The sequence below is a fragment of the Phaenicophaeus curvirostris genome, unplaced genomic scaffold (genome assembly GCF_032191515.1).
Source record: "Phaenicophaeus curvirostris isolate KB17595 unplaced genomic scaffold, BPBGC_Pcur_1.0 scaffold_175, whole genome shotgun sequence".
Taxonomy (NCBI): domain Eukaryota; kingdom Metazoa; phylum Chordata; class Aves; order Cuculiformes; family Cuculidae; genus Phaenicophaeus; species Phaenicophaeus curvirostris.
Window position 1 is genome coordinate 220,663 of NW_027206795.1, and position 25,605 is coordinate 246,267.

The 25,605-nt window shown below is 60.9% G+C and overlaps 1 protein-coding gene across 1 annotated transcript; it reads left to right on the plus strand.

The window, feature by feature from the left end:
* Positions 1–180: 180 nt before the first annotated feature.
* On the plus strand, positions 181–24,491 carry PPP1R37 (protein phosphatase 1 regulatory subunit 37). Its single transcript, XM_069882511.1, has 13 exons — positions 181–412; positions 3,670–3,767; positions 4,278–4,323; positions 5,606–5,706; positions 9,121–9,240; positions 10,976–11,126; positions 13,314–13,469; positions 15,398–15,510; positions 15,875–16,016; positions 17,999–18,165; positions 19,342–20,224; positions 21,593–21,681; positions 24,010–24,491. Exons 1-12 carry the CDS (start codon positions 196–198, stop codon positions 21,673–21,675), a joined length of 2,277 nt encoding a protein of 758 aa, XP_069738612.1. The 5' UTR covers positions 181–195; the 3' UTR covers positions 21,676–21,681; positions 24,010–24,491.
* The last annotated feature ends 1,114 nt before the right edge of the window (positions 24,492–25,605 follow it).

A 25,605-nucleotide genomic window follows, 5' to 3' on the forward strand; every position in this document is an offset into this window, starting at 1 on the left:
GCTACCTCCGCCGCCGCCTCCCCTCCGGGTTCGGTTCCGCAGATTCGCCACGGGGCTGAGCGCAGCCTCCCCGCTTCCCTCCCGCTTCCCCCCCCCGGTTCCCTCCGTCCCTCCCGGAGCCGCGATGCCCCCGGGGCGGCCGTGAGGGGGAGGAGGAGGAGGAGGAGGAGGTGGAGGAGGCGGCTGAGCTCGGCCATGGAGCCCGCGGGGCCCGGGTGCGGCCTCCCCGCCGCTCCCGCCGCTCCCGCCGCCGCCGCCCCGCCCCCGGAGCCCCGCAGCGAGTCCCGGGGCCCCGAGGAGCCCCGAGGCCCCGGGGAGGGCCGGCTCCGGGCCGGCGCCAAGCGCGTCACCTTCCCGTGCGACGAGGACATCGTGTCCGGGGCCGTGGAGCCCAAGGACCCCTGGAGACACGGTAAAAAGGGGGGGGGGGGGCTCCCGGGGGGGCTGAGGGGCTTGGGGGGGGACATGGGGGGCTCCGGGCTGGGGGCTGAGGGGGGTCCAGGGGGGACACGGGGGGCTCTGGGCTGGGGGGGGCACCAAGGGGGGACATGGGGGGCTCTGGGCTTGGGACTGAGGGGGGTCCAGGGGGGACACGGGGGGCTCCGGGCTGGGGGGGGGCGCCGGGGGGGGACATGGGGGGCTCCGGGCTGGGGGCTGAGGGGGGGTCCAGGGGGGACACGGGGGGGCTGAGGGGCTGGGGGGGCACCGGGGAGGCTGGGAGGACACCAGACTAGGGGCTGGGGGGCACTGGGGGGCTCGGGGGGGGCACTGGAGAGGCTCCAGGGGGGTCCAGGGGGGCTCTGAGGGCATCCGAGGGGAAGAGCACTATGGGGGGGGATGCAAGGAGGCTCCAGGGGACACAGGGGGGTCTGGGGGCTCCGGGGGGGGGTCTGGGGGACACGAGGGGCTCCGGGCTCTGGGTTTAGGGGGGTCCAGGGGGGACACGGGGGGCTCCGGGCTGGGGGGGGCACCGGGGAGGCTGGGGGGACACCAGACTAGGGGCTGGGGGGCACCGGGGGGCTCGGGGGGGGGCACTGGAGAGGCTCCAGGGGGGCTCTGAGGGTGCCCGAGGGGAACAGGACTATGGGGGGGGGGGAGCAAGGAGGCTCCAGGGGACACAGGGGGGTCTGGGGGAGGGTCTGGGGGGGCTTGAAGGTGGTTGGGTTCCTCCAGCGTGGGGGGCACCAAAGCGCAGGATCCGGAGGGCGTCCCGGGGGCTCCCCGTGGGCTGCGGCTCGCGGGGGTTTGTGCCCCGAGTCCAGCCCGGCTCGAGGGCTTCATCCACGACCTGAGTGACGGCGTCGACGCACCCTGAGTGAGTTTGGGGGTGACGCTGAGCTGGGGGGGGCAGCTGGAGCTGCTGGAGGGGGTTGAGGTTCTCCAGAGGGATCTGAAGAGCTTGGATCCACGGGCTGAGAGCCACGGGGTGAAGGTCAACGAGGAATTTGGGGAACAACAACCCCGGGCAGCTCCCAGCGAGGAGAAGAGCGGCTGGAAAGGGCCCTGGAGGAGAAGGACCTGGGGGGGTCGGTGGGACACGAGCCAGCAGGGGCCCAGGGGGCCAAGAAGGCCAAGGGCATCTTGGCTTGGAGCAGCCCCCAGGGAGGTTCTTCTCCCTCGGCCTCTGGGGAGACCCGACCTCGAATCCTGGGGGCAGCTCTGGGCCCCGAGGAGAACCTGGAGGGCCTGGAGCCTCCGGAGAAGAGCCCGGAGCTGGGGAAGGGGCTGGAGAAGAAGAGGAGCGGCTGAGGGAGCTGGAGAAGAGGAGGCCGAGGGGAGAGCTCGTTGCTCTCTCCAACTCCCTGCGAGGAGGTTGTGGAGAGGAGGGAGCTGGGCTCTTCTCCCGAGGGGACAGGACGAGGGGGAACGGCCTCCAGCTCCACCCGGGGAGCCTCAGATGGGACATCAAGAGAAGATTCTTCATGGAAAGGGTCACTGGAACAGGGAGGGGGTCGAGTCCCCAACCCTGGAGGGTTTAAGGGGCGGGTGCATGCGGCGCTGAGGGACACGGGTCAGTGGTCGATGGGGACGGTTGGACTCCATGATCCGGTGGCTCCTTCCCAAGCTGGTGCTGATTCTCTGGTTCTGAGCGGCGTCGGGCCTGGCCTCACGTGGCTAATGATCCCGCGGCAGCTCCCGCGTCGCCAGCCCCGGCACGCGGAGCGGCCGCGTTGCCCGTGATTCAGGGCGGGCAGGAGCGGTGAGTAAACTGACGGCAGCCGAGGCCCCTCCCGAGCGAGGAACCGGATTCCGAGGACGTGTTTACCGGAGCTCTGGGAGCTGCGAGGCGCTGGCTCGGTGCCTGGGGCTGACCCCCCGCTCCCCGCGCGGCTCCGGAAGCCGATTAGGGAGAAGCCGGGGGTGGATGCGCCCTGGCAGGCTCCGCGCCCGCCTCGCGAGGGCAAAACAATTGCACGGAGCTCCACTCAGGTGGAGCTCAAAGCCAGAGGGAAGCGCTGGAGAGCGCTCTTGGTTCCCCCACAGCGGCCTTGTCGTAGAATCAGAGAAGCACCAGGTTGGAAGAGACCCAACGGGTCATCGAGTCCAACCGTCCCCATCAATCACTGACCCGTGTCCCTCAGCGCCTCGTCCAGCTTAAACCCTCCAGGGTTGGGGACTCAACCCCCTCCCTGTTCCAGGGCCCAGTGACCCTTTCCGTGAAGAATCTTCTCTTGATGTCCCATCTGAGGCTCCCCGGGTGGAGCTGGAGGCCGTTCCCCCTCGTTCTGTCCCCTTGGGAGAAGAGCCCAGCTCCCTCCTCTCCACAACCTCCTCGCAGGGAGTTGGAGAGAGCAACGAGCTCTCCCCTCGGCCTCCTCTTCTCCAGCTCCCTCAGCCGCTCCTCTTCTTCTCCAGCCCCTTCCCCAGCTCCGGGCTCTTCTCCGGAGGCTCCAGGCCCTCCAGGTTCTCCTCGGGGCCCAGAGCTGCCCCCAGGATTCGAGGTCGGGTCTCCCCAGAGGCCGAGGGAGAAGAACCTCCCTGGGGGCTGCTCCAAGCCAAGATGCCCTTGGCCTTCTTGGCCCCCTGGGCCCCTGCTGGCTCGTGTCCCACCGACCCCCCCAGGTCCTTCTCCTCCAGGGCCCTTTCCAGCCGCTCTTCTCCTCGCTGGAGCTGCCCGGGGCTGTTGTTCCCCAAGTTCCTGGTTGACCCTCATCCCGTTGCTCTCAACCCATGGATCCAAGCTGCTCAGATCCCTTTGGAGAACCTCAACCCCCTCCAGCAGCTCCAGCTTCCACCCAGCTCAGTGTCATCAACAAACTCACTCAGGGTGCATCGACACCTTCATCCAGGTCATGGATAAAGACATCGAGCAGGGCTGGAGCCACCACTTAGCCCTGGGGCCACCACTTGTCCCTGGCCTCCGGCTGGAGTTAACTCCATTTCCCACCACCGATGCTGGGGAAGGAGCTGGGGAAGAGGCCCCAACTCTGTGTCCGCGGCCCCTCTGTGCCCCGAGCGTGACGGGGCTGGGGCCTTGTTCCAGCGAGCCCAGCTCAGGATTTGCCTCGTCCTGCTGCGTTGGAACATCCTTAATCCTCGTAATCTCCTCGCAGGCTCCTCCGCTGGGTGTAAATCCCCGGCGGCTCGCGGCGTCCGATGGGGAAACGCGGCTGTGTCGATTGCTGCGAATCCGACCCTCACGTCTCTCGTTTCCTTCTGCTTTTCCAGCCCAGAACGTGACGGTCGAGGAGATCCTGGCTGCCTACAAGCAAGCCTGCCAGAAGCTGAACTGCAAGCAGATTCCCAAACTCCTGAAGCAGATCCAGGTAGAGCTGGAGCTGTTTCCACCCCGAGGGATGGCCGAGTCGTGGATCTGGGGGCAGAAGGCACCTCAAAACCCATCCAGGACCTCAAAACCCAGCAGGGACACCTCCCGCTGGCGCACGTTGCTCCAAGTCGCATCCGACGTGGCCTTTGAACGCCTCCAGGGCTGGAGCAGCCGCGATTTCTCTGGCTTCTAGAAGGTGTTCTCCAGCTTCCTCGAGCTGGAGAATCAGGATAGAGGGTGTGGGGATGGTTCTGCTCAAGTTTCAGCCCCCCGTGCTCTTCCCAGGTGGCTCTGGAGCCTCCGATGGTCGGGACAGACCCTCCTCTCCATCAGTTTTTGTTCCACGGAGGGTTCCCTGCTCTCCCCGGGGGTTTGGAGCGAACCTCAGGCTGGGAGTTCCCATCTTTTCTTCGTTTGGGGCAGGCTTGCTTCGTTTTATCGCCTCGCCTCGTTCTCCCAGCTCATTAATTCCCTGAAGGTGAAACGCTGCTTTTCTTTCCATTTGTAGGAATTCAAGGATCTGGCTCCCCGGATAGATTGCTTGGATCTGAAAGGTAAGTCCTTCTCGTGCCTCCGGGGGGATGGCATTTCTCTCCTGGAGGCTCCTGGTGTCTCGTTGCGGTGCCGCGGACCCGTAGTCCCCGCAGGATCGAGCCTGGAGCCCGGCAGAGCAGGACCAGGGTGGGTTTTGCGTGCGAGGAATCTTCCCCGTTGGGGTCGGGAAGCAGCGGAGGAGCAGGAGGAGGAGCTGGGATGCTGCCCCCGCAGCCTCCGAGCATCCAAACGGCTCCGGCGGGCTGCGAGTTCGGGCTGAGCCGGAGCCGCTTTGCCTCCTGAGGTCTCGGACCCTCCTGCTTTCCCGCGGAGCTCGACGGAGATGGGGGTGGATGAAGTTTCTTCGGCTTTGAGGCCGAAGCCGCCTCTTCTGGGGTTAAATCCACAGTATTTGGGGGCCGGTGCTGCTCGTAGGGTGTTGGAGAGGAGCCTGGAGGCTGGGGAAGCGCTCGGAGCGAGGAAACGTGGGGAGCCGGGATGTCTGTCCGGCGCAGATTCCTCTGGAGGAGGATGGAGATGCTGCTGGACACAAGCAGCCGGACCAAACGCTCTCAAAATAAACCTTTCAGGGGCCCCGTTGCCTCCGATGCTGCCCTTGCCCTTAAATGAGTGGAGGGAACAGCAACGAAATGAGTAAATCCAAAGCCCAAAAGCTTGAGAAGGGTCCTCAGAGTAACCCGCGGCAGCAAAAAAATCAGAAAGAATTGGAGGCAGGAGCCCAGCGGGTGCATTTCCAGGGGTTCCTCGACTCGGTGATGCTTTTCTGTAGCGAGCGACGAGCAGCCGAGATGCTCCTCGCGCGATTCCAGAGGGACTGGAGCTGGGGAGAGGCTGGAAACCTTTTTTCTGCTTGGTGGGGAAGCAGAGATTGCGGGTTCCAGGAGATTTTAGGTGGCAGCAGCCTTGCTTTTCCGATGGATTTCCAACCCCCTTCCGAGCTCAAACCCTGGTCGAGGTCTCCCTGTGGAAACCTCGCCCGGCTTGGGGTGCTGCCGGCGAGCCTGGAGGAGCTTTCGGGGCTCCCCGCGATGGTTTTTAACAAGGAATAATCCTCCTTTTTTGCTGCTGGGGCGGATAAACCAGCGGGAACGCTGCAGCCCGGGGTTGGATTCCTCAGCCAGCGAGTTTCTGAGAAGCTGAGCTGCCCCTAAATGGGAGAAAACGGCTTTTCCACGTGTTTTTTGTCCCGTGACACGAGGCTCTCGAGCTCGCGGTCACACAGCCCCTCGCGTGGCGCATCCCGAGGCTCCCGATTCACCTTTCTCTGCTCTTTTTTCCCAGGGGAGAAGTTGGATTACAAAGCCTGCGAGGCGCTGGAGGAGATTTTCAAGCGAGTCCAGTTCAAGGTGGTGGATTTGGAGCAAACGAGCTTGGATGAAGACGTAAGTGGCCGTGGCCTCTTCCGAGGTCTCAGTTCTCACCGTGCAGGTGTCGTGCTCGGTCTTCACCTCCTCGCGGGCACCTGCTTGTGTTTTGGGACCGTCCCGTGGCCCTCTTCCCGTTCCTTCCCTATCCGTCTGGCTCTGTAGAGGTTGACCCTGAAGCCACGAAGCTCCAGGGGATTTGAAATCCAGATTGAAAAGCTGCTTTGGAAGCCGAGGGGACTGTGGGTACCTCTTTTTTTTGGGCTGAAGGGGAAGTTTAGGCTCCTTTCTACATGCCCCGTCCCATCCCCACGCGCCTCCCTCCTCCCTCCCAGCGCCTGGGGCCGCGAGCTCAGCTCCCGGCCGGGGGAGCTGGAAAATTGAGGAAGCAGTTAGAGATTATTTTAGCTCCGATCGCGAGTTCCCCTTGCCCGGAGCATCCCCTTTCGATCCTCGTGCCTTCCAGGCTCCTGTTGGAGCTCACGTTGGGAAGGCTCCGCGGCCCTGAGCTCCCACATCCGATATAAAGTGAGGAAATAACGCGACTCGGCCGGTGGCTCCTGCTCCGACCCCGTGATGAGGCTGGCTCGGAGCCACGGAGGCTTCTCGCTGATCGGGGCTTGGATCCTGCTCGGCTTTGGGTGCCGGGACCGCGATTTCGTGGGGCTGGATGAGGCCCCTGCCGAACTCGTGACGCCTCTGGTTGTAAAACGATCCCGTGCTTCGCTCGGCTCCTTCTCCCGGGGAAGAACGACACGTTAATAATTAAAACGGAGCCCGCGCCTTCCGAGCCGAGCGGAGATCGCAGAGCTCGGCGCTTCGTGTTCTCCTCTTCCAGTCGCGTTAGAGCGAGAGCACGAGGGGTCTGATGTGTCCCGGGGTCTGCTCGCAGGGGAAACGGAGAGCGCCAGCCCCGTTCCCATCCCCGTCTTATCCCGTTCTGGTCCTGAGCCTGCCCCATTCCGGTCCCATCCCAGTCCTGCTCCATTCCTGTCCCGTTCTGGTCCTGTTCCTGTCCCGTTCTGGTCCTGAGCCTGCCTCATTCCGGTCCCATCCCAGTCCTGCTCCATTCCTGTCCCGTTCTGGTCCTGTCCCTGTCCCGTTCAGGTCCTGATCCTGTCCCATTCCGGTCCCATCCCAGTCCTGCTCCATTCCTGTCCCGTTCTGGTCCTGTTCCTGTCCCGTTCTGGTCCTGATCCTGCTCCATTCCTGTCCCAGTCCAGTCCCATTCCCATCCTCTTCTTGTCCCATTCCTATCCAGTTCTGCTCCTGTTCCAGTTCCATTCTTCTCCCATTCCATTCCCCTTCTTATCCCATTCTTCTCCAGTTCTGGTCTCGTTCCTGTCCCGTTCCAGTTCTATTCTTCTCCCATTCCATTCCCATTCCATTCCTGTTCTTCTCCAGTTCTGGTCTCGTTCCTGTCCTGTTCCAGTTCTAGTCTTCTCCCATTCCATTCCCATTCTTCTCCAGTTCTGGTCTCCTTCCTATCCCGTTCCAGTTCCATTCTTCTCCCATTCCATTCCCCTTCTTATCCCGTTCTTCTCCAGTTCTGGTCTCGTTCCTGTTCCATTCTTCTCCCATTCCATTCCCATTCCATTCCCATTCCATTCCCATTCTTCTCCAGTTCTGATCTCGTTCCAGTTCCACTCTTCTCCCATTCCATTCCACTTCTTATCCCGTTCTTCTCCAGTTCTGGTCTCGTTCCTATCCCGTTCCTGTCCCATTCTTCTCCCATTCCATTCCCATTCTTCTCCAGTTCTGGTCTCATTCCTGTCCCGTTCCAGTTCCATTCTTCTCCCATTCCATTCCCCTTCTTATCCCATTCTTCTCCAGTTCTGGTCTCGTTCCTGTCCCATTCCAGTTCCATTCTTCTCCCATTCCATTCCCATTCCATTCCCATTCTTCTCCAGTTCTGGTCTCGTTCCTGTCCCATTCTTCTCCCATTCAATTCCCCTTCTTATCCCGTTCTTCTCCAGTTCTGATCTCCTTCCTATCCCGTTCCAATTCTATTCTTCTCCCATTTTCTCCCGTTCCAGTCGTTTCCAGCCGTCGCCTCCTTCCTGGGGACTCCAATCGCCCAGTTTCTCCTCCCCCTTTCCTGCGGGAGAGCCCGTTCCCAGCAGAAAGTCCTCTTGTTCCCTGGAGTCCTGTTCTCTCATTTCCCTTCGCCAAGGTGTTTTCCAGTCCTCCAGGTCTCTCCACATCCTTTTTTTTTTTTCTAGAAGCCTCGCAGCGCTTTTGCGGCTCCGCTCCCGAGCTTTCAGCTAATTGTCTCCAAGAGCCTCATTATATCATTAAGCAAATTGTTCCGCTGCAGCTGCCGATGTTTCGGGCGCGAATCCTGCTCGGCTGAGCCTTTCGCTCCTCATCCTGCTTCAAATCTTGGTGTTCACGCCTGGTTTTTTCAGAGATTCTTGGTGCGATTCCTTTCTGCGTGACCCCACGGGGAGCGAATCGGTGCCGAGGCCTCAACCCAGGTGGAATATCCAGCAAAAAAGTCATTTCTCTGTGTCCTTGGAAGCGTTTTCCGAGGGCTCGTGCATCCCTGGACCGTGCCCTGCTCCGTCTGGATTTGTTTTCTCTCCAACACCGAGAGGGGCCGGGTGGAGGTGCTGCCCTGGGCTCCCTTGTTGGGATCTTTGACCCGGAGGTGGCTCAGAACGGTTTCTCTGGAACCTTCAGCCTGTTCCCTAGATCCTTCAGCCTATTGCCTGGGACCTTCAGCCTATTCCAGGCCTTGCTGGGTCTTCGTGTGCCCTGGTGATGCTCCCTGGATGGTGGGAACGTGGTGAAACACCTTCTCTTGTCCTCCTCGAGCATCCGAGGGCAGCCAAGCTGCTGAGGCTGGAGGGACCGGGGACACCGTGCAAGAGGCTTGTGCCCGAGCTGCTTGTGTCCTAGAATCCTGGGGTGGTTTGAGTTGGAAGGGACCTCAAAACCCATCCGGTTCGTCCCCTGTGCTCCGGGCAGGGACGCTTCCCGCTGGATCGGGGGCTCCAAGCCCCATCCGACCTGGCCTTGAACCCCTCCAGGGATGGGGCGACCGCTTCTCTGGGTAACCTGGGCCTCTCCACCCTCCCAGGAGAAGATTTCTTCCCAAGATCTCATCCCAATCTCCCCTCTTTCAGCTCGAAACTGCTCCCCTCATCCTACCCCTTCCCTCTCTGCCTCCCCAGCTTTCCTGGAGCCCCTTCCAGTCCTTGAAGCTGCTCTAAAGCCTCCCCGCAGCCTTCTCTTCTCCAGGTTGAGCAACCCCAACTCTACAGGAGGTTCTCCAGCCCTCGGCTCATCCTCGTGGCCTCCTCTAGACGTGCTCCACCAGCTCCACGTCCTTCCCGCGCTTCTCCAGCCCGGCTAAACCCTCTTCTTGGCCCTTCTGGAGCGCCGCAACCCCTTGTTCTTCTCCGTAACGTCTCATCTTCTGTCTCGCAGGGCGCCTCGGCGTTGTTTGACATGATCGAGTACTACGAGTCGGCCACGCACCTCAACATCTCCTTCAACAAACACATCGGCACGCGGGGCTGGCAGGCGGCCGCCCACATGATGAGGAAGGTTCGTCATCGCTTCGCGATGCTTTTTTTTTTTTTTTTGGCACCCGGGCTGCCTCCCGGTGGCCTCGGTTGAGCTTCTCGCGTCATTCCCGACACGCTAAGGTTGACTTGGGCCTCCTCGTCCAACCAACCACCCCCTTCCAAGAGATGTGGTCAACCCAGGCTTGGAGACGAGGAGAAAAACCACCCTTCCCACCCCCGGCGAGGCTGCCGAGCCCCCGGAGCGGAGAAAATTGGGATGCGGCTCCCAGCAGGAAAAGGAGGAGGTTGTGATTAGTGGCGTTGCCAACGGGTTGGGTGCTCATTATCTCGCGGGCGAGTGACGAGCGCGCCCCGGTGTTTGGCTTCGCGGGGGCTAATTAACCCCGATTAGTTCAGCGCGGGGGAGGCGGCGGCGGCGGCGCCTCGTGCTCCCTGCTCGGGGCGCGGCTCCAAAGCGACCGCAATTAACCTCTCGCCTCGTTTGGTTGGGTCGCGGCGCTGACGAGACGTTGCGCTCGGAGCCGGGGGACCTTGCGTAACTCCGGCTGGAGCCGGTGGGGAGCCGGAGGACCCTTGGGGAGGTTGAGACCTCGCCGAGTCCCGCTGGCCGAGCCCGGATCGATGCTCTAAAACCAGCGACGTGGGTGCAGGGAAGGAGCTTGAGCTCCGGGCTGGGGCTCCTCGTTTCTAAGAAGGAGAATCTGGAGGTTGGAGAGGGCTGTGTGGTCATCAGGAGAGGTTTCTTGCCCCTCTCCGACCCCACCTGGAGCCCCGCGTCCAGTTTCTGGAATCCCCCATCGTGAGGAGGAGCTGGAAGTGTTGGAAACGGGTGAAGGGGAGGCTGCAGACATCTCCAAGGTCTTTTCCAACCGATCGATTCTATAAAACAACCGCAGGGAGAGCCGGTTGGGGCCATCCAGGACGTGATGTCCCCTCAGTGAGCAGCGTCCGTCTCTGGAGAGCGGGTTGGGTTGGCAAACGGGGTCCTCTCCCCCTCTCCAAAGAGTCTCCCGCTCCTCTTTTCGTTGATCTGAGGGCTGGAGAACCTCTGCTGTTAGGACAGGCCGAGAGGGTTGGGGATGTCCAGCCTGGAGAAGACCTTAGAGCAGCTTCCAGAACCTGAAGGGGCTCCAGGAAAGCTGGAGAGGGGCTTTTTCCAAGGGCCTGGAGCGATAGGACGAGGAAGAATGACTTGGAATTGGAGGGGGATGATTTAGACTAGGCATGAGGAAGTTTTTCCTGATGACGATGGGGAAGCCGTGGCCAAGGTTTCTAGGGAAGTTGTAGCTTCCCCATCCCTGGAAGGTGTTCAGGGTCTGCTTGGATGGAGCTTGGAGCAACCTGATCCGGTGGGAGGTGTCCCTGCCCGTGGCAGGGGCGTTAGAACTGGATGATCTTTGAGGTTCCTTCCAACCCAACCCATTCCGTGCTTCTATCTTAGCGTAGGAGGGCGACAGTCGGCTCCGTGCGGAGGTGATTCCGTGGGATAGAAGGTGTTTGGAATGGCGTGGTCGGAGCGTGGAGCTCGCTGTGAGCTCTTCTGGTGCACGAGATTGTCTGAACGGTTCCTTCTGGCTCTTTCCCTCTTGTCCCAAACCCTTGGTGGGAGCAAAGCGACGTTTCAGGTGGATGCGGATCATCCCAGCAGCTCTTATCCCGACATCGGTGGCTGGGATGGGGCTCGACCTTCACGGAGACGTGGAGAAACATCTAGAAGAGCGACGGGGCTGATCCCTCTGTGTCTTCCCTCGCAGACGAACTGCCTGCAGTACCTGGACGCGCGGAACACGCCCCTGCTGGACCACTCGGCCCCCTTCGTGGCTCGCGCCCTGCGCATCAGCAGCAGCCTGGTGGTCCTGCACCTGGAGAACGCCAGCCTCTCGGGGCGCCCGCTCATGCTGCTGGGTGAGTCCCTCGCGGGGGGGGCCGACCGCTGCGTCCGCAGGGTCCAAACCACCATGGGGTAGAACCTCAGAGTCACGGAATCACCAGGTTGGAAAGGACCCAGCGGATCATGGAGTCCAACCATCCCCATTGACCACTGACCCGTGTCCCTCAGCGCCTCGTCCACCTTAAACCCTCCAGGGCTGGGGACTCAACCCCCTCCCTGTTCCAGTGACCCTTTCCATGAAGAATCTTCTCTTGATGTCCCATCTGAGGCTCCCCGGGTGGAGCTGGAGGCCGTTCCCCCTCGTCCTGTCCCCTCGGGAGAAGAGCCCAGCTCCCTCCTCTCCACAACCTCCTCGCAGGGAGTTGGAGAGAGCAACGAGCTCTCCCCTCGGCCTCCTCTTCTCCAGCTCCCTCAGCCGCTCCTCTTCTTCTCCAGCCCCTTCCCCAGCTCCGGGCTCTTCTCCGGAGGCTCCAGGCCCTCCAGGTTCTCCTCGGGGCCCAGAGCTGCCCCCAGGATTCGAGGTCGGGTCTCCCCAGAGGCCGAGGGAGAAGAACCTCCCTGGGGGCTGCTCCAAGCCAAGATGCCCTTGGCCTTCTTGGCCCCCTGGGCCCCTGCTGGCTCGTGTCCCACCGACCCCCCCAGGTCCTTCTCCTCCAGGGCCCTTTCCAGCCGCTCTTCTCCTCGCCGGGAGCTGCCCGGGGCTGTTGTGCCCCGAGTTCCTGGTTGACCCTCATCCCGTTGCTCTCAACCCATGGATCCAAGCAGCTCAGATCCCTCTGGAGAACCTCAAACCCCTCCAGCAGCTCCATGATTCCACCCAGCTCAGTGTCATCTCCAAACTCACTCAGGGTTCACTCGACACCTTCATCCAGGTCATGGATAAAGACCTTGAGCAGGACTGGAGCCACCACCGAGCCCTGGGGCTCCACGTGTCCCTGGCCTCCAGCTGGAGTTAACTCCGTTTCCCACCCCTCTCTGGGCCCTCCATCCAACCACTTTTCCAGCCAGGAGCTCGTTTCCCTCTCCCGGCCCCAGGGTGGCAGTTTCCCAAGCAGAACGCTGGGAGAAACCGTCTCAAAGGCTTTCGCCGTCCTGGTGGTTCCCAGCGAGGTCTTGAGGGGGTTGCAGAGCCGGGTGTTTCTGTGCCAGCCCGGCCCCCTCGTTAGCTGATGAATTAGCAAGGAATAAGCAATAAATCCCAGCCGGGCTGGAGGTCACGGTGGTGATGGGAGCTGAGCTTCTAAGACGGCGTTTAGGCTTTAATTGGTCGTTAACTTGGCCCGGCTGGAAAAGGTCGAAGTCCTGAGAAGGGCACGTGCCCCACGTGGAGCCAGAATTCCGATGGGATGGGGGTGGGGATGGAGGTGGGGGTGGGGATGGAGATGGAGATGGGGACGGTTGAGATGGAATGGGATGTGGGGGGATGGGATGGATGGGATGGGATGGGATGGGATGGATGAGATAGATGGGATGGATGGAATGGGATGGGATGGATGAGATGAGATAGATGGGATGGAATGGGATGAGATGGCATGGATGAGATGGATGGGATGGAATGGGATGAGATGGATGGGATGGGATGGGATGGGATGGGATGGATGGGATGGATGAGATGGATGGGGAAGGGATGGGATGAGATGGATGGGATGGAATGGGATGGGATGGGTGGGATGGAATGGGATGGGATGGTTGAGATGGATGGGATGGGATGGATTGGGATGGATGAGATGGATGGGATGGAGAAGGGATGGGATGGATGGATGGGATGGGGTGGGATGGGATAGATGAGATGGATGGGATGGATGGATGGGATGGGATAGATGAGATGGATGGGATGGAATGGGATGGATGAGATGGATGAGATGGAATGGGTTGCGATGGATGAGATGGATGGGATGGGATGGATGAGATAGATGGGGAAGGGATGGGATGGATGAGATGGATGGGATGGGGATGGGATGGGATGGATGGGATGGAATGGGATGGGATGGATGACATGGATGGGATGGATGAGATGGATGAGATGGGGATGGGATGTGAAGGGATAGATGAGATGGATGAGATGGATGGGATGAGATGGATGGGATGGGATAGAGGAGATGGATGGGATGGGATGAGATGGATGAGATGGATGGGATGGGATGGGATAGATGAGATGGGATGGGATGGGATGCAGTTAAAGCTGCTTTTCCACCTTCCAGCCGCGGCCCTCAAGGTGAACATGAACCTGCGGGAGCTCTACCTGGCTGACAACAAGCTGAACGGGCTGCAGGACTCGGCGCAGCTCGGCAACCTGCTCAAGTTCAACTGCTACATTCAGATCCTCGACCTGAGGAACAACCACATCCTGGACTCCGGTGAGTTCCTCGCGGTTCCTCCGGGCGCAGCCCCCGAATTCCTGGGCGAAGCTTCTCTTGCTTCCTGAAGGTGGGGAGAGGCGCGTCTTTCAGCGCCCTCCGGCTTCTTTTCATCCGGTTTTTCTCCTCCCCGGAGCCAAACGTGGAGAGAAATCTTGCGATCGGCTCACGGGATTACGAAACAACCCGAGCCTGGGTGGCTCGTGGTCAGCGATGCCGATCGCTTGGCCGGCAGCCGAGGAGCCGCGTGTGTGGCTCCGCTGGGGAGCCGAGCGTGACGGCAGCGGATGTCACCGGGGCTGGCGTGGCCGCCCCTGCTCCCGGATGGGTCCCACCCTGAGGTGCAAATCTTAATTGGCCACCTTCCAGGTCAGCGGCCACGTCCCTCGCTGGGCTGCTTGGTGCTTCTCCGATCACGGGGTTTGCAGCCCGTAAAAAGGTGGTTGGGGACGGAGCCCGAGGGAAGAGCCGAACGGCAGCCCCGGGTCCTGCTCCAGAGATTCCAGCCCAGCCCTGCTTGAGGTTATAGACGGGAATCGGAGAAGCACCAGCTTGGAAAGGACCCACCGGGTCATCGAGTCCAACCGTCCCCATCAATCACTGACCCGTGTCCCTCAGCGCCTCGTCCACCCGCCCCTCAAACCCTCCAGGGTTGGGGACTCAACCCCCTCCCTGTTCCAGGGCCCCTTTCCATGAAGAATCTTCTCTTGATGTCCCATCTGAGGCTCCCCGGGTGGAGCTGGAGGCCGTTCCCCCTCGTCCTGTCCCCTCGGGAGAAGAGCCCAGCTCCCTCCTCTCCACAACCTCCTCGCAGGGAGTTGGAGAGAGCAACGAGCTCTCCCCTCGGCCTCCTCTTCTCCAGCTCCCTCAGCCGCTCCTCTTCTTCTCCAGCCCCTTCCCCAGCTCCGGGCTCTTCTCCGGAGGCTCCAGGCCCTCCAGGTTCTCCTCGGGGCCCAGAGCTGCCCCCAGGATTCGAGGTCGGGTCTCCCCAGAGGCCGAGGGAGAAGAACCTCCCTGGGGGCTGCTCCAAGCCAAGATGCCCTTGGCCTTCTTGGCCCCCTGGGCCCCTGCTGGCTCGTGTCCCACCGACCCCCCCAGGTCCTTCTCCTCCAGGGCCCTTTCCAGCCGCTCTTCTCTTGCTGGAGCTGCCCGGGGTTGTTGTGCCCCGAGGGCAGGACCCGGCGTTTGGCCTGGTTGAACCTCAGCCCATGGATCCAGCCCGGTGAGATCCCTTTGGAGAACCTCAGCAGATTGACACTTCCACCCAGCTTAGCGTCATCTCCAAACTTGCTAATGGTTGATCACACCCAGGAGCTGCTTCGCCCGCAGCTCAGGTGACATCGAGAAGCTGGGGGAAAGGTTTTGGAGGAAGAGGTCAGTGTCTGGAGGTGATGCCATCGCTGTGGCTGTGCTGTGGCTTTTCACCCTCATCGAATCATGGAATCGTTGAGGTTGGAGAGACCACTTCCAGCATCTCCAGCCACCAAACCCTGTCCCCAGGTGCTACAGCTACACGTTGTTTGAACCCCTCCAGTGTTGGTGACTCCCCCACCGCCCTGGACGGTCTCTCCCAGGGCTTCCTCACCCTTTCCATGAAGAATTTTTTCCTGATATCCAACCTCACCCTCCCCTGGTGCTGCTTGAGGCTGATTCCTCTCATCCCGTTGTTTCTTCCTTGGGAGCAGAGCTCACTCCAGTCTCCTTTCCTGAGCCATGGAGAGCGTTGAGATCTCCTTCAGCCTCTTCTTCTCCAGGCGAAGCAGCCCCAGATCCCTCAGCTGCTCCCAGAACTTGTGCTCCAGACCCTTCCCGAGCTCCGTTCCCTTCTCCAGCCCCGTGTCCTGCCCCTGAGCGGAGGGAAGGAGCTGAGGAAGCACGGAAGGTGCCGTGGAGCCATCAGGCGAGGGCTGATCCCGGCTCTTTTCCAGGCTTGGCTTACATCTGCGAAGGGTTGAAGGAGCAGCGGAAAGGCTTGGTCACTCTGGTCCTGTGGAACAACCAACTGACCCACACCGGCATGGCCTACCTGGGGATGACGCTGGTGAGTGGATCTCGGCACCTCCTTTCATAGAATCGTAGAATCCCCAGGTTGGAAAGGACCCACCGGCTCATCGACTCCAACCATTCCCATCAATCACTGACCCGTGTCCCTCAGCGCCTTGTCCACTCATCCTTGAAACCCCTCCAGGGTTGGTGTCTCCACCGTTGGGTGCTCGGTTTTGCTCCTGGAGAGGTGATTCTCCATCTAGGAGGGTTCTGCTGATGTTCTCCTGGTGCTGCCTCCCTGGAGAACGTGTTCCTCGTCCTCCTCTGCTGCTACTTGGGTTTCCCTGAGCTCGGAGCGGCCGTGAATTCAACCCGCTGTCCCGTCCACCTCAAGTTCTTTCTCCCCTGGGTTCCTGCAGCCGCACACGCAGAGCCTGGAGACCCTCAACCTGGGCCACAACCCCATCGGGAACGAAGGCGTCCGCAACCTGAAGACTGGGCTCATCGGGAACCGCTCCATCCTTCGCCTGGGCTTGGCCTCCACCAAGCTGACCTGCGAAGGTGAGTGTGGATGGACACACGGCGGCTGCGCCCATCGCAGCCGTAACGCGCGTGCCGAGAGCTCTGGACCCTCGCAGAGCTCCCCGTGCTCCTCAGCTGCTCGTGGTGTCCCCTCTGGCCCTTGGGAAGGTGGGGACCTCCCCCTGAAACCCTGGCATAGCTGTCCAAAGCCCCTTCATCTCATGGGTTTGGTGCCTCTGGCGTCTTCTGCTCCCACAGAAACTTCTGCTGCTCATGCAGGGAACCCAGAAGCTCCCACCTAACTCCCACCTACATCCAGAGCCCCTTCATCTCGTGGGTTTGGTGCCTCTGGCATCTTCTGTGCCCACAGAAACTTCTGCTGGACACGCAGGGAACCCAGAAGCTCCCACCTAACTCCCACCTACGTCCAAAGCCCCTTCATCTCGTGGGTTTTGGTCCCTCTGGCATCTTCTGCTCCTGCAGAAACTTCTGCTGGACACGCAGGGAACCCAGAAGCTCCCACCTAAGTCCCACCTACGTCCAAAGCCCCTTCATCTCGTGGGTTTTGGTGCCTCTGGCATCTTCTGCTCCTGCAGAAACCGTTGCTGGACACGCAGGGAACCCAGAAGCTCCCACCTATGTCCCCCATCCCTCTCCAAAACCCCTTCAACTCATGGTTTTGGTGCCTCTGGCGTCTTCTGCTCCTGCAGAAACTTCTGCTGGACAAGCAGGGAACCCAGAAGCTCCCACCTAACTCCCACCTACGTCCAGAGCCCCTTCATCTCGTGGGTTTTGGTGCCTCTGGCATCTTCTGCTCCCACAGAAACCTTTGCTGGACACGCAGGGAACCCAGAAGCTCCCACCTAACTCCCACCTATGTCCAGAGCCCCTTCATCTCGTGGGTTTTGGTGCCTCTGGCATCTTCTGCTCCTGCAGAAACTTCTGCTGGACACGCAGGGAACCCAGAAGCTCCCACCTAACTCCCACCTACGTCCAAAGCCCCTTCATCTCGTGGGTTTTGGTGCCTCTGGCGTCTTCTGCTCCTGCAGAAACTTCTGCTGGACACGCAGGGAACCCAGAAGCTCCCACTTATGTCCCCCATCCCTCTCCAAAACCCCTTCAACTCATGGTTTTGGTGCCTCTGGCGTCTTCTGCTCCTGCAGAAACTTCTGCTGGACAAGCAGGGAACCCAGAAGCTCCCACCTAACTCCCACCTACGTCCAGAGCCCCTTCATCTCGTGGGTTTTGGTGCCTCTGGTATCTTCTGCTCCCACAGAAACCTTTGCTGGACACGCAGGGAACCCAGAAGCTCCCACCTAACTCCCACCTACATCCGAAGCCCCTTCATCTCGTGGGTTTTGGTGCCTCTGGCATCTTCTGCTCCTGCAGAAACTGTTGCTGGACACGCAGGGAACCCAGAAGCTCGCATCCAACTCCCACCTACATCCCCCATCCCTCTCCGAATCCCTTTCTCCTCTTGGTTTTGGTGCCTCTGGCATCTTCTGTGCCCACAGAAACTTCTGGTGGACACACAGGGAACCCAGAAGCTCCCACCTAAGTCCCACCTACATCCAAAGCCCCTTCATCTCATGGGTTTGGTGCCTCTGGCATCTTCTGCTCCTGCAGAAACTGTTGCTGGACATGCAGGGAACCCAGAAGCTCCCACCTATGTCCCCCATCCCTCTCCAAAACCCCTTCAACTCATGGGTTTGGTGCCTCTGGCTTCTTCTGCACCTGCAGAAACTGTTGCTGGACACGCAGGGAACCCAGAAGCTCCCACCTACGTCCAAAGCCCCTTCATCTCATGGGTTTTGGTGCCTCTGGCATCTTCTGCTCCTGCAGAAACTTCTGCTGGACACGCAGGGAGCCCAGAAGCTCCCACCTAACTCCCACCTACATCTCCCATCCCTCCCCAAACCCCGCTCTCCGCGAGGTCCCAGCCCAAGGGGGCGGCTCCGGGGTCCCTGGGGCGTGGTGGCCGGTTCCCCGGCGTCACCGTCGGCGCTGCCGCCCCCTCGCAGGTGCCGTGGCCGTGGCCGAATTCATCGCCGAGAGCCCGCGGCTGCTTCGCCTCGACCTGCGGGAGAACGAGATCAAGACGGGCGGGCTCATGGCCCTCTCCTTGGCTCTCAAGGTCAACCACTCGCTGCTGCGGCTCGACCTCGACCGGGAACCCAAGAAGGAGTCGGTAGGGAACTCCTCGCTCTCCTACCCTTTCCGGGGGGGCTCTCCTTGGGGAGAAAATCCCGCCCCCGAGGGCGATGCCTCCAGGATTCTGCTCAGCTCCATCCCTTTCCCATGTTTCAGTTGAGATTCCTTCCTACCCAACCCGCATCCATGGGGTTTTGCTTGGAGAAGTTCTTGGGGAACTCTTCTTGAGGAAGAGTCCTTGGGGAACTTCTTCTTGAGGAAGAGTCCTTGGGGAACTTCTTCTTGAGGAAGAGTTCTTGGGGAACTTCTTCTTGAGGAAGAGTTCTTGGGGAACTTCTTCTTGAGGAAGAGTTCTTGGGGAACTTCTTCTTGAGGAAGAGTCCTTGGGGAACTTCTTGAGGAAGAGTCCTTGGGGAACTTCTTCTTGAGGAAGAGTTCTTGGGGAACTTCTTGAGGAAGAGTCCTTGGGGAACTTCTTCTTGAGGAAGAGTCCTTGGGGAACTTCTTGAGGAAGAGTCCTTGGGGAACTTCTTCTTGAGGAAGAGTCCTTGGGGAACTTCTTGAGGAAGAGTTCTTGGGGAACTTCTTGAGGAAGAGTCCTTGGGGAACTTCTTCTTGAGGAAGAGTCCTTGGGGAACTTCTTCTTGAGGAAGACTTCTTGGGGAACTTCTTCTTGAGGAAGAGTCCTTGGGGAACTTCTTCTTGAGGAAGAGTCCTTGGGGAACTTCTTCTTGAGGAAGAGTTCTTGGGGAACTTCTTCTTGAGGAAGAGTCCTTGGGGAACTTCTTCTTGAGGAAGAGTTCTTGGGGAACTCTTCTTGAGGAAGAGTCCTTGGGGAACTTCTTCTTGAGGAAGAGTCCTTGGGGAACTTCTTGAGGAAGAGTTCTTGGGGAACTTCTTCTTGAGGAAGAGTCCTTGGGGAACTTCTTCTTGAGGAAGAGTCCTTGGGGAACTTCTTCTTGAGGAAGAGTTCTTGGGGAACTCTTCTTGAGGAAGAGTCCTTGGGGAACTCTTCTTGAGGAAGAGTCCTTGGGGAACTTCTTGAGGAAGAGTTCTTGGGGAACTTCTTCTTGAGGAAGACTTCTTGGGGAACTTCTTCTTCTTCTTGAGCGGTTTCATTGTTTCTTGGGGGAAAATTCCCGCGGGACGGGAGCCGCTTGTTCCCAGATCGGTGAGTTCTGAATATTCCGAAAGGGATTCTCTTCCCTCGCAGGTGAAAAGCTTCATCGAAACCCAGAAGGCTCTCCTGGCCGAGATCCAGAACGGCTGCAAGCGCAACTTCATCCTGGCCAAGGAGAAGGAGGAGAAGGAGCAGAAGCTGCAGCAATCGGCTTCCATGCCAGAGATCTCGGCCACGGAGCCTCTGGAGGAGGCCGGGGACATCCAGGATGGCGGCGGTGCCACCTCTGCTACGGAAGAGGAGGAGGAAGAAGCCAAGGAGCCCCCGGCGGCCGCGGAGAACGGGGCCGCGGAGCAGGCGGAGGACGATGACGAGGCCGGAGGCGCCGAGGCCGGAGGTGACGCGACGGACTCCGATTCGGACACGGACGAGGAGGTGGAGGCCGGTTTGGAGACGAAGGACTTGAGCGAACGCCCCAGCTGCCCCGCTGCCGCGTCCCGCTCGCCGCCGTCCCCGGAGATTCCGAGGGACCAACCGGCCGCCCTGCCCGTCGCCGAGAAATCGCCGCGCGACCCCGGGAATCCGGCTGCCCCTCCGGCCTCGGCGCCCTCGCCGGCAAACGAGAGGAGGATTTCCGTTTCCAGCCCCGGGCGAGGCCGTAAAATCTTCGTGGTGACGCGCGTGGAGAGCCTGCCGGAGCGAGCCGCCGAGCCCCACGGCTCGTCTCTGGCCGCAAAACTTGAACTGGTGGTGCCGCGGGCGAACGGAGCCGTTCCGGAAGCCCCCGGGAGCTCGGAGACGCCGCCGGCAACGCCAAGCGGCGCCTCGGAGCCCGAGCAGGGTGATCCCGGGGCCTGCGAGAGCGTTTCCCACGACGCTCCGCTCCCCAACGGGCTCAAGGTGGATTTTGCACGAGCGCTGCCGGAGGTGGCGTCGGACGGCGACGGGAAAATGGGAAACTGGGCCGCTGAGCACGGTAAGCGCTCCGGACCCGAGCCCCCGCTTCCTCGGGACCTGAGCCCCAGGTCCCTGAGGGCCCCGAGCCCCCAAATCCTGGAGGTGCCGAGCTCCAACCCCTGAGGATCCCAAGCCTCCGGTTACTGAGGGTCCTGAGCCCTAAATCCCGAGGGTCCTGAGCCCTAAATCCCAAGGGTCCTGAGCCCCCAAATCCCAGAGGTCCCAAGCCCCGGTCCCTAAGAGTCCTGAAGCCACAATCCCCAAGGATCCTGAGTCCCTGGTCACCAAGGGTCCTGAGCCCCCAGTCCCCAAGGATCCTGAGCCCCCAGTCCCCAAGATCCTGAGCCCCCAGTCCCCAAGGATCCTGAGCCCCCAGTCCCCAGGATCCTGATCCCCCAGTCCCCAAGGATCCTGAGCCCCCAGTCCCCAGGATCCTGAGCCCCCAGTCCCCAAGCATCCCGAGCCCCCAGTCCCCAGGATCCCGAGCCCCCAATCCCCAAGGAATTCGAGCCCCCAGTCCCCAGGATCCCGCACCCACATTCCCCAGGATCCCGAGCCCCAAGTCCCCAAGGATCCTGAGCCCCCAGTCCCCAGGATCCTGAGCCCCCAGTCCCCAAGCATCCCGAGCCCCCAGTCCCCAGGATCCCGAGCCCCCAATCCCCAGGATCCCACACCCACATTCCCCAGGATCCCGAGCCCCCAGTCCCCAAGGATCCCAAGCCCCCAGTCCCCAGGATCCTGAGCCCCCAGTCCCCAGGATCCCAAGTCCCCAGTCCCCAAGGATCCTGAGCCCCCAGTCCCTAGGGATCCCAAGCCCCCAGTCCCCAGAATCCTGAGTCCCCAGGATCCCGAGCCCCCAGTCCCCAGGATCCCGACCCCCCAGTCCCCAAGGATCCTGATCCCCCAATCCTCAAGGATCCTGAGCCCCCAGTCCCCGAGGATCCCGAGCCCCCAGTCCCCAGGGATCCCAAGCCCCTTGTCCTCAAGGAATTTGAGCCCCCAGTCCCCAGGATCCTGAGCCCCCAGTCCCCAAGGATCCTGATCCCCCAATCCTCAAGGATCCTGAGCCCCCAGTCCCCAGGGATCCCAAGCCCCTTGTCCTCAAGGAATTTGAGCCCCCAGTCCCCAAGGAATCCGAGCCCCCAGGATCCCGAGCCCCCTCCATCCATCCGCTTTAACCCCGAGTGAATCTCCTGCACCCAAGAGCTTCGTTCTTTCAAGCGCTCCTTAATTAGTCTCCTGAATGAGCCGCAATTAACGAGCCCCGGCGGGAAGCTCGTTTAGCCTCTTCTTTAGCCAGGCTGACTCCCAGTGCTCCCAGTGCGTTCGGTGAAGGGGGGAACTGGGAAGGCAGGAGGTGAAGGGCCGGGGGTTGTTTTGCTTTCAGAGTTGAGCTGCACCAAGAACGAGCGGGAGCTGGAGGAGCTGCTGCGGGACGCCAGCCGCGACACAGGGCCGGAGCCGCTGTGACCTCCGGTGAGCCGGGATGGGGATGGACGGATAATCCGGAGGGGCTGGGAACGGCCTGGAGGGTCCCAGGGGGAAGGGGATGGATGGAGAATCCCGAGGGAAAGGGGATGGATGGAGCTTCCAGAGGAGCTGGAGATGGACAGGAGCTGGAGGAGCTGGGGATGGATGGAGAATCCAGAGGGGCTGGGAACGGCCTGGAGGGTCCAGGGGGAAGGGGATGGATGGAGCTTCCAGAGGAGCTGGACATGGACAGGAGCTGGAGGAGCTGGGGATGGATGGAGAATCCGGAGGGGCTGGGAACGGCCTGGAGGGTCCAGGGGGAAGGGGATGGATGGAGCTTCCAGAGGAGCTGGAGATGGACAGGAGCTGGAGGAGCTGGGGATGGATGGAGAATCCGGAGGGGCTGGGAATGGCCTGGAGGGTCCAGGGGGAAGGGGATGGTTGGAGCTTCCAGAGGAGCTGGAGATGGACAGGAGCTGGAGGAGCTGGGGATGGATGGAGAATCCGGAGGGGCTGGGAACGGCCTGGAGGGTCCAGGGGGAAGGGCATGGATGGAGCTTCCAGAGGAGCTGGAGATAGAGAGGAGCTGGAGGAGCTGGGGATGGATGGAGCATCCGGAGGGGCTGGGAATGGCCTGGAGGGTCCAGGGGGAAGGGCATGGATGGAGCTTCCAGAGGAGCTGGAGATAGAGAGGAGCTGGAGGAGCTGGGGATGGATGGAGCATCCGGAGGGGCTGGAGATGGACAGGAGCTGGAGGAGCTGGGGATGGATGGAGCATCCCGAGGGAAAGGGGATGGATGGAGCTTCCAGGGGAGCTGGAGATGGACAGGAGCTGGAGGAGCTGGGGATGGATGGAGCATCCCGAGGGGCTGGAGATGGACAGGAGCTGGAGGAGCTGGGGATGGATGGAGCATCTGGAGGGGCTGGGAACGGCCTGGAGGGTCCAGGGGGAAGGAGATGGATGGAGCATCCCGAGGGAAAGGGGATGGATGGAGCTTCCAGAGGAGCTGCAGATGGACAGGAGCTGGAGGAGCTGGGGATGGATGGAGCATCTGGAGGGGCTGGGAACAGCCTGGAGGGTCCAGGGGGCAAGGGGATGGATGGAGCATCCTGAGGGAAAGGGGATGGATGGAGCTTCCAGAGGAGCTGGAGATGGACAGGAGCTGGAGGAGCTGGGGATGGATGGAGCATCCGGAGGGGCTGGAGATGGACAGGAGCTGGAGGAGCTGGGGATGGATGGAGCATCTGGAGGGGCTGGGAACAGCCTGGAGGGTCCAGGGGGCAAGGGGATGGATGGAGCATCCTGAGGGAAAGGGGATGGATGGAGCTTCCAGAGGAGCTGGAGATGGACAGGAGCTGGAGGAGCTGGGGATGGATGGAGCTTCCAGAGGAGCTGGAGATGGACAGGAGCTGGAGGAGCTGGGGATGGATGGAGCATCCGGAGGGGCTGGGAACGGCCTGGAGGGTCCAGGGGGAAGGGAATGGATGGAGCATCCCGAGGGAAAGGGGATGGATGGAGCTTCCAGAGGGAAAGGGATGGATGGAGAATCCGGAGGGGCTGGGAATGGCCTGGAGGGTCCAGGGGAAAGGGGATGGATGGAGCTTCCAGAGGAGCTGGAGATAGAGAGGAGCTGGAGGAGCTGGGGATGGATGGAGCATCCGGAGGGAAAGGGGATGGATGGAGCTTCCAGAGGAGCTGGAGATAGAGAGGAGCTGGAGGAGCTGGGGATGGATGGAGAATCCGGAGGGGCTGGGAACGGCCTGGAGGGTCCAGGGGGAAGGGGATGGATGGAGCATCCCAAGGGAAAGGGGGTGGATAGAGCCTCCAGAGGAGCTGGAGATGGACAGGAGCTGGAGGAGCTGGGGATGGATGGAGCATCCCGAGGGAAAGGGGATGGATGGAGCTTCCAGAGGAGCTGGAGATAGAGAGGAGCTGGAGGAGCTGGGGATGGATGGAGAATCCGGAGGGGCTGGGAATGGCCTGGAGTGTCCAGGGGGAAGGGGATAGATCAAGTATCTGGAGGGGAAGGGGATGGATGGAGTATCTGGAGAGGAAGGGGATGGATGGAGGGGCTGGAGCTGGATGGAGCATCCAGGGGGGATGGGGATGGACAGAATCCAGAGGAGCTGGGGATGGACGGAGCATCTGGAGCAGCTGGGGATGGATGGAGCATCCAGAGGGGAAGGGGATGGATGGAGCATCCAGAAGGGAAGGGGATGGATGGAGCATCCAGAGGGGAAGGGGATGGACGGAGCATCCAGAGGGGAAGGGGATGGACGGAGGGTCTGGAGGGGCGAGGATCCCATCGTCCCTTGGTCTCCTCTCTCCCGCAGGCCCCCGGGGCTGCTCGGCATCGAGGGGAGGCTTCTCTTCCCGCTCCTCGCAAGGCTTAAGGAACCGATTCCCGGCTTCAGGACAAAGAGATATTTTAAGATTCCTTTCCCCATCCCGTTTCCTGCCCCCGGCCTCTCCCGAGAGACCCCGACGTGTCCCGCGGGAAGGGGAACGGAGCAAACCGACCCCGACGGGGCTGTCCCGGCTTCTCCAGACGCTACGGGACACCTCGGCCTCCCCTTTTCCTCATCCCTCTCCGAAGCGGAGCCCCCGGCACGGCGGCATCGGGCTCGCAGGAGGGGAAACTCCAACACTACAGGGATGGAGGCTGGTGGCGCATCCCAGGAGACGACAGGAACGCTGCTCCGCGCGCGACGGGAGCCGCTCTCGCTAAGGATCCCCAGGAGCGGCTCTCGCTGAGGATCCCAGGACCCTCTGGGTTATGGTTATTTATTTTCCAATTCCTGGTTTTGTTTTGTTATTTTTTGTTTCTTTGTTTGGGTTTTTGGGGTTTTTTTTTTCCGTCTTTCTCATCGCTCGCCAAGTTCCTGGGTGGGGATTTAGAGGATGGTGGGGTAGAACTAAGGAATTCCTTCTGGGCTCTCCTCTAACTCAACTCTTGCTCCGGGAAGGAAAAAAAAAAAAACCCCACCCCACCCCAACCACAAAAAGCGGCGTCGGTGGAGAAAAAATAAAATCCGTGGGGATGGGAGAGAAGGAGCCTCGAGGCTGCTTGGACCTCCCGGTCTTCCCGGCGAGGTGGGGGAAGCCCTTGAGGATGGAGATCCGAGAGGAGGAGAGGCTGAGGAGAGGCTTTTGCTCTTCGCCGTCCACTCCGTCTTCCCAACCGGGACGTCCCTCGGGGAGAACCAAGCGGCTCGGGGCCGCGCTCGAGCTCCTCGGGGCCGCGTTCCAGCTCCTCGGGGCCGGGTTTCTCAGGGAGGGTTTGGGGTCCTGCTGGGGGAAGGAGAGGAGGACGCGTGGCTTTTCTTTCTTCAAGTGCAATAAATCTATCAGGGAGCTGCGGGCGCGGGGCCGAGGGGGCTGGCGTTGGTCCTTCCTTTCCGTTGTGGTTTTTTTGTTAACGCTGTTTTCTATTAAACGAGTTCTGCATTCGTCACAAGAGTCCCCGGCGACTCTTTCGGGTCGCCCCGTCCTGTCCCCGCCCCAAAAAACCACCTTGGGTTGGGTCTTTGTGGAAGGGGAAGAGATAGAACCTCATGGATGTCATCGATGTGGGTTTTAGCTCGGTCCCCTCAACGTCCTTCTCTCTAAATCGGAGAAAGATTTGATGGATGGAGAGGGAATTGGTTGATCGGATGGTTGGATGCGACCAAAGTCACCAATCTGGGCTTCTCAAAGGACTCGGATCACGTCTTTCTCGCTACATTGGAGAGGGAGGAGTGGGAATTGGTTGGTTGGATGGTTGGATGCGAACGGAGTCACCAATCTGGGCTTCTCCAAGGACTTGGATCAGAGTCCTTCACGTCTTTCTCAATAAATTAGAGAGGGATGAGTGGGAATTGGTTGATTGGATGGTTGGATCCAACCGGAGTCACCAATCTGGGCTTCTCCAAGGACTTGGATCAGAGTCC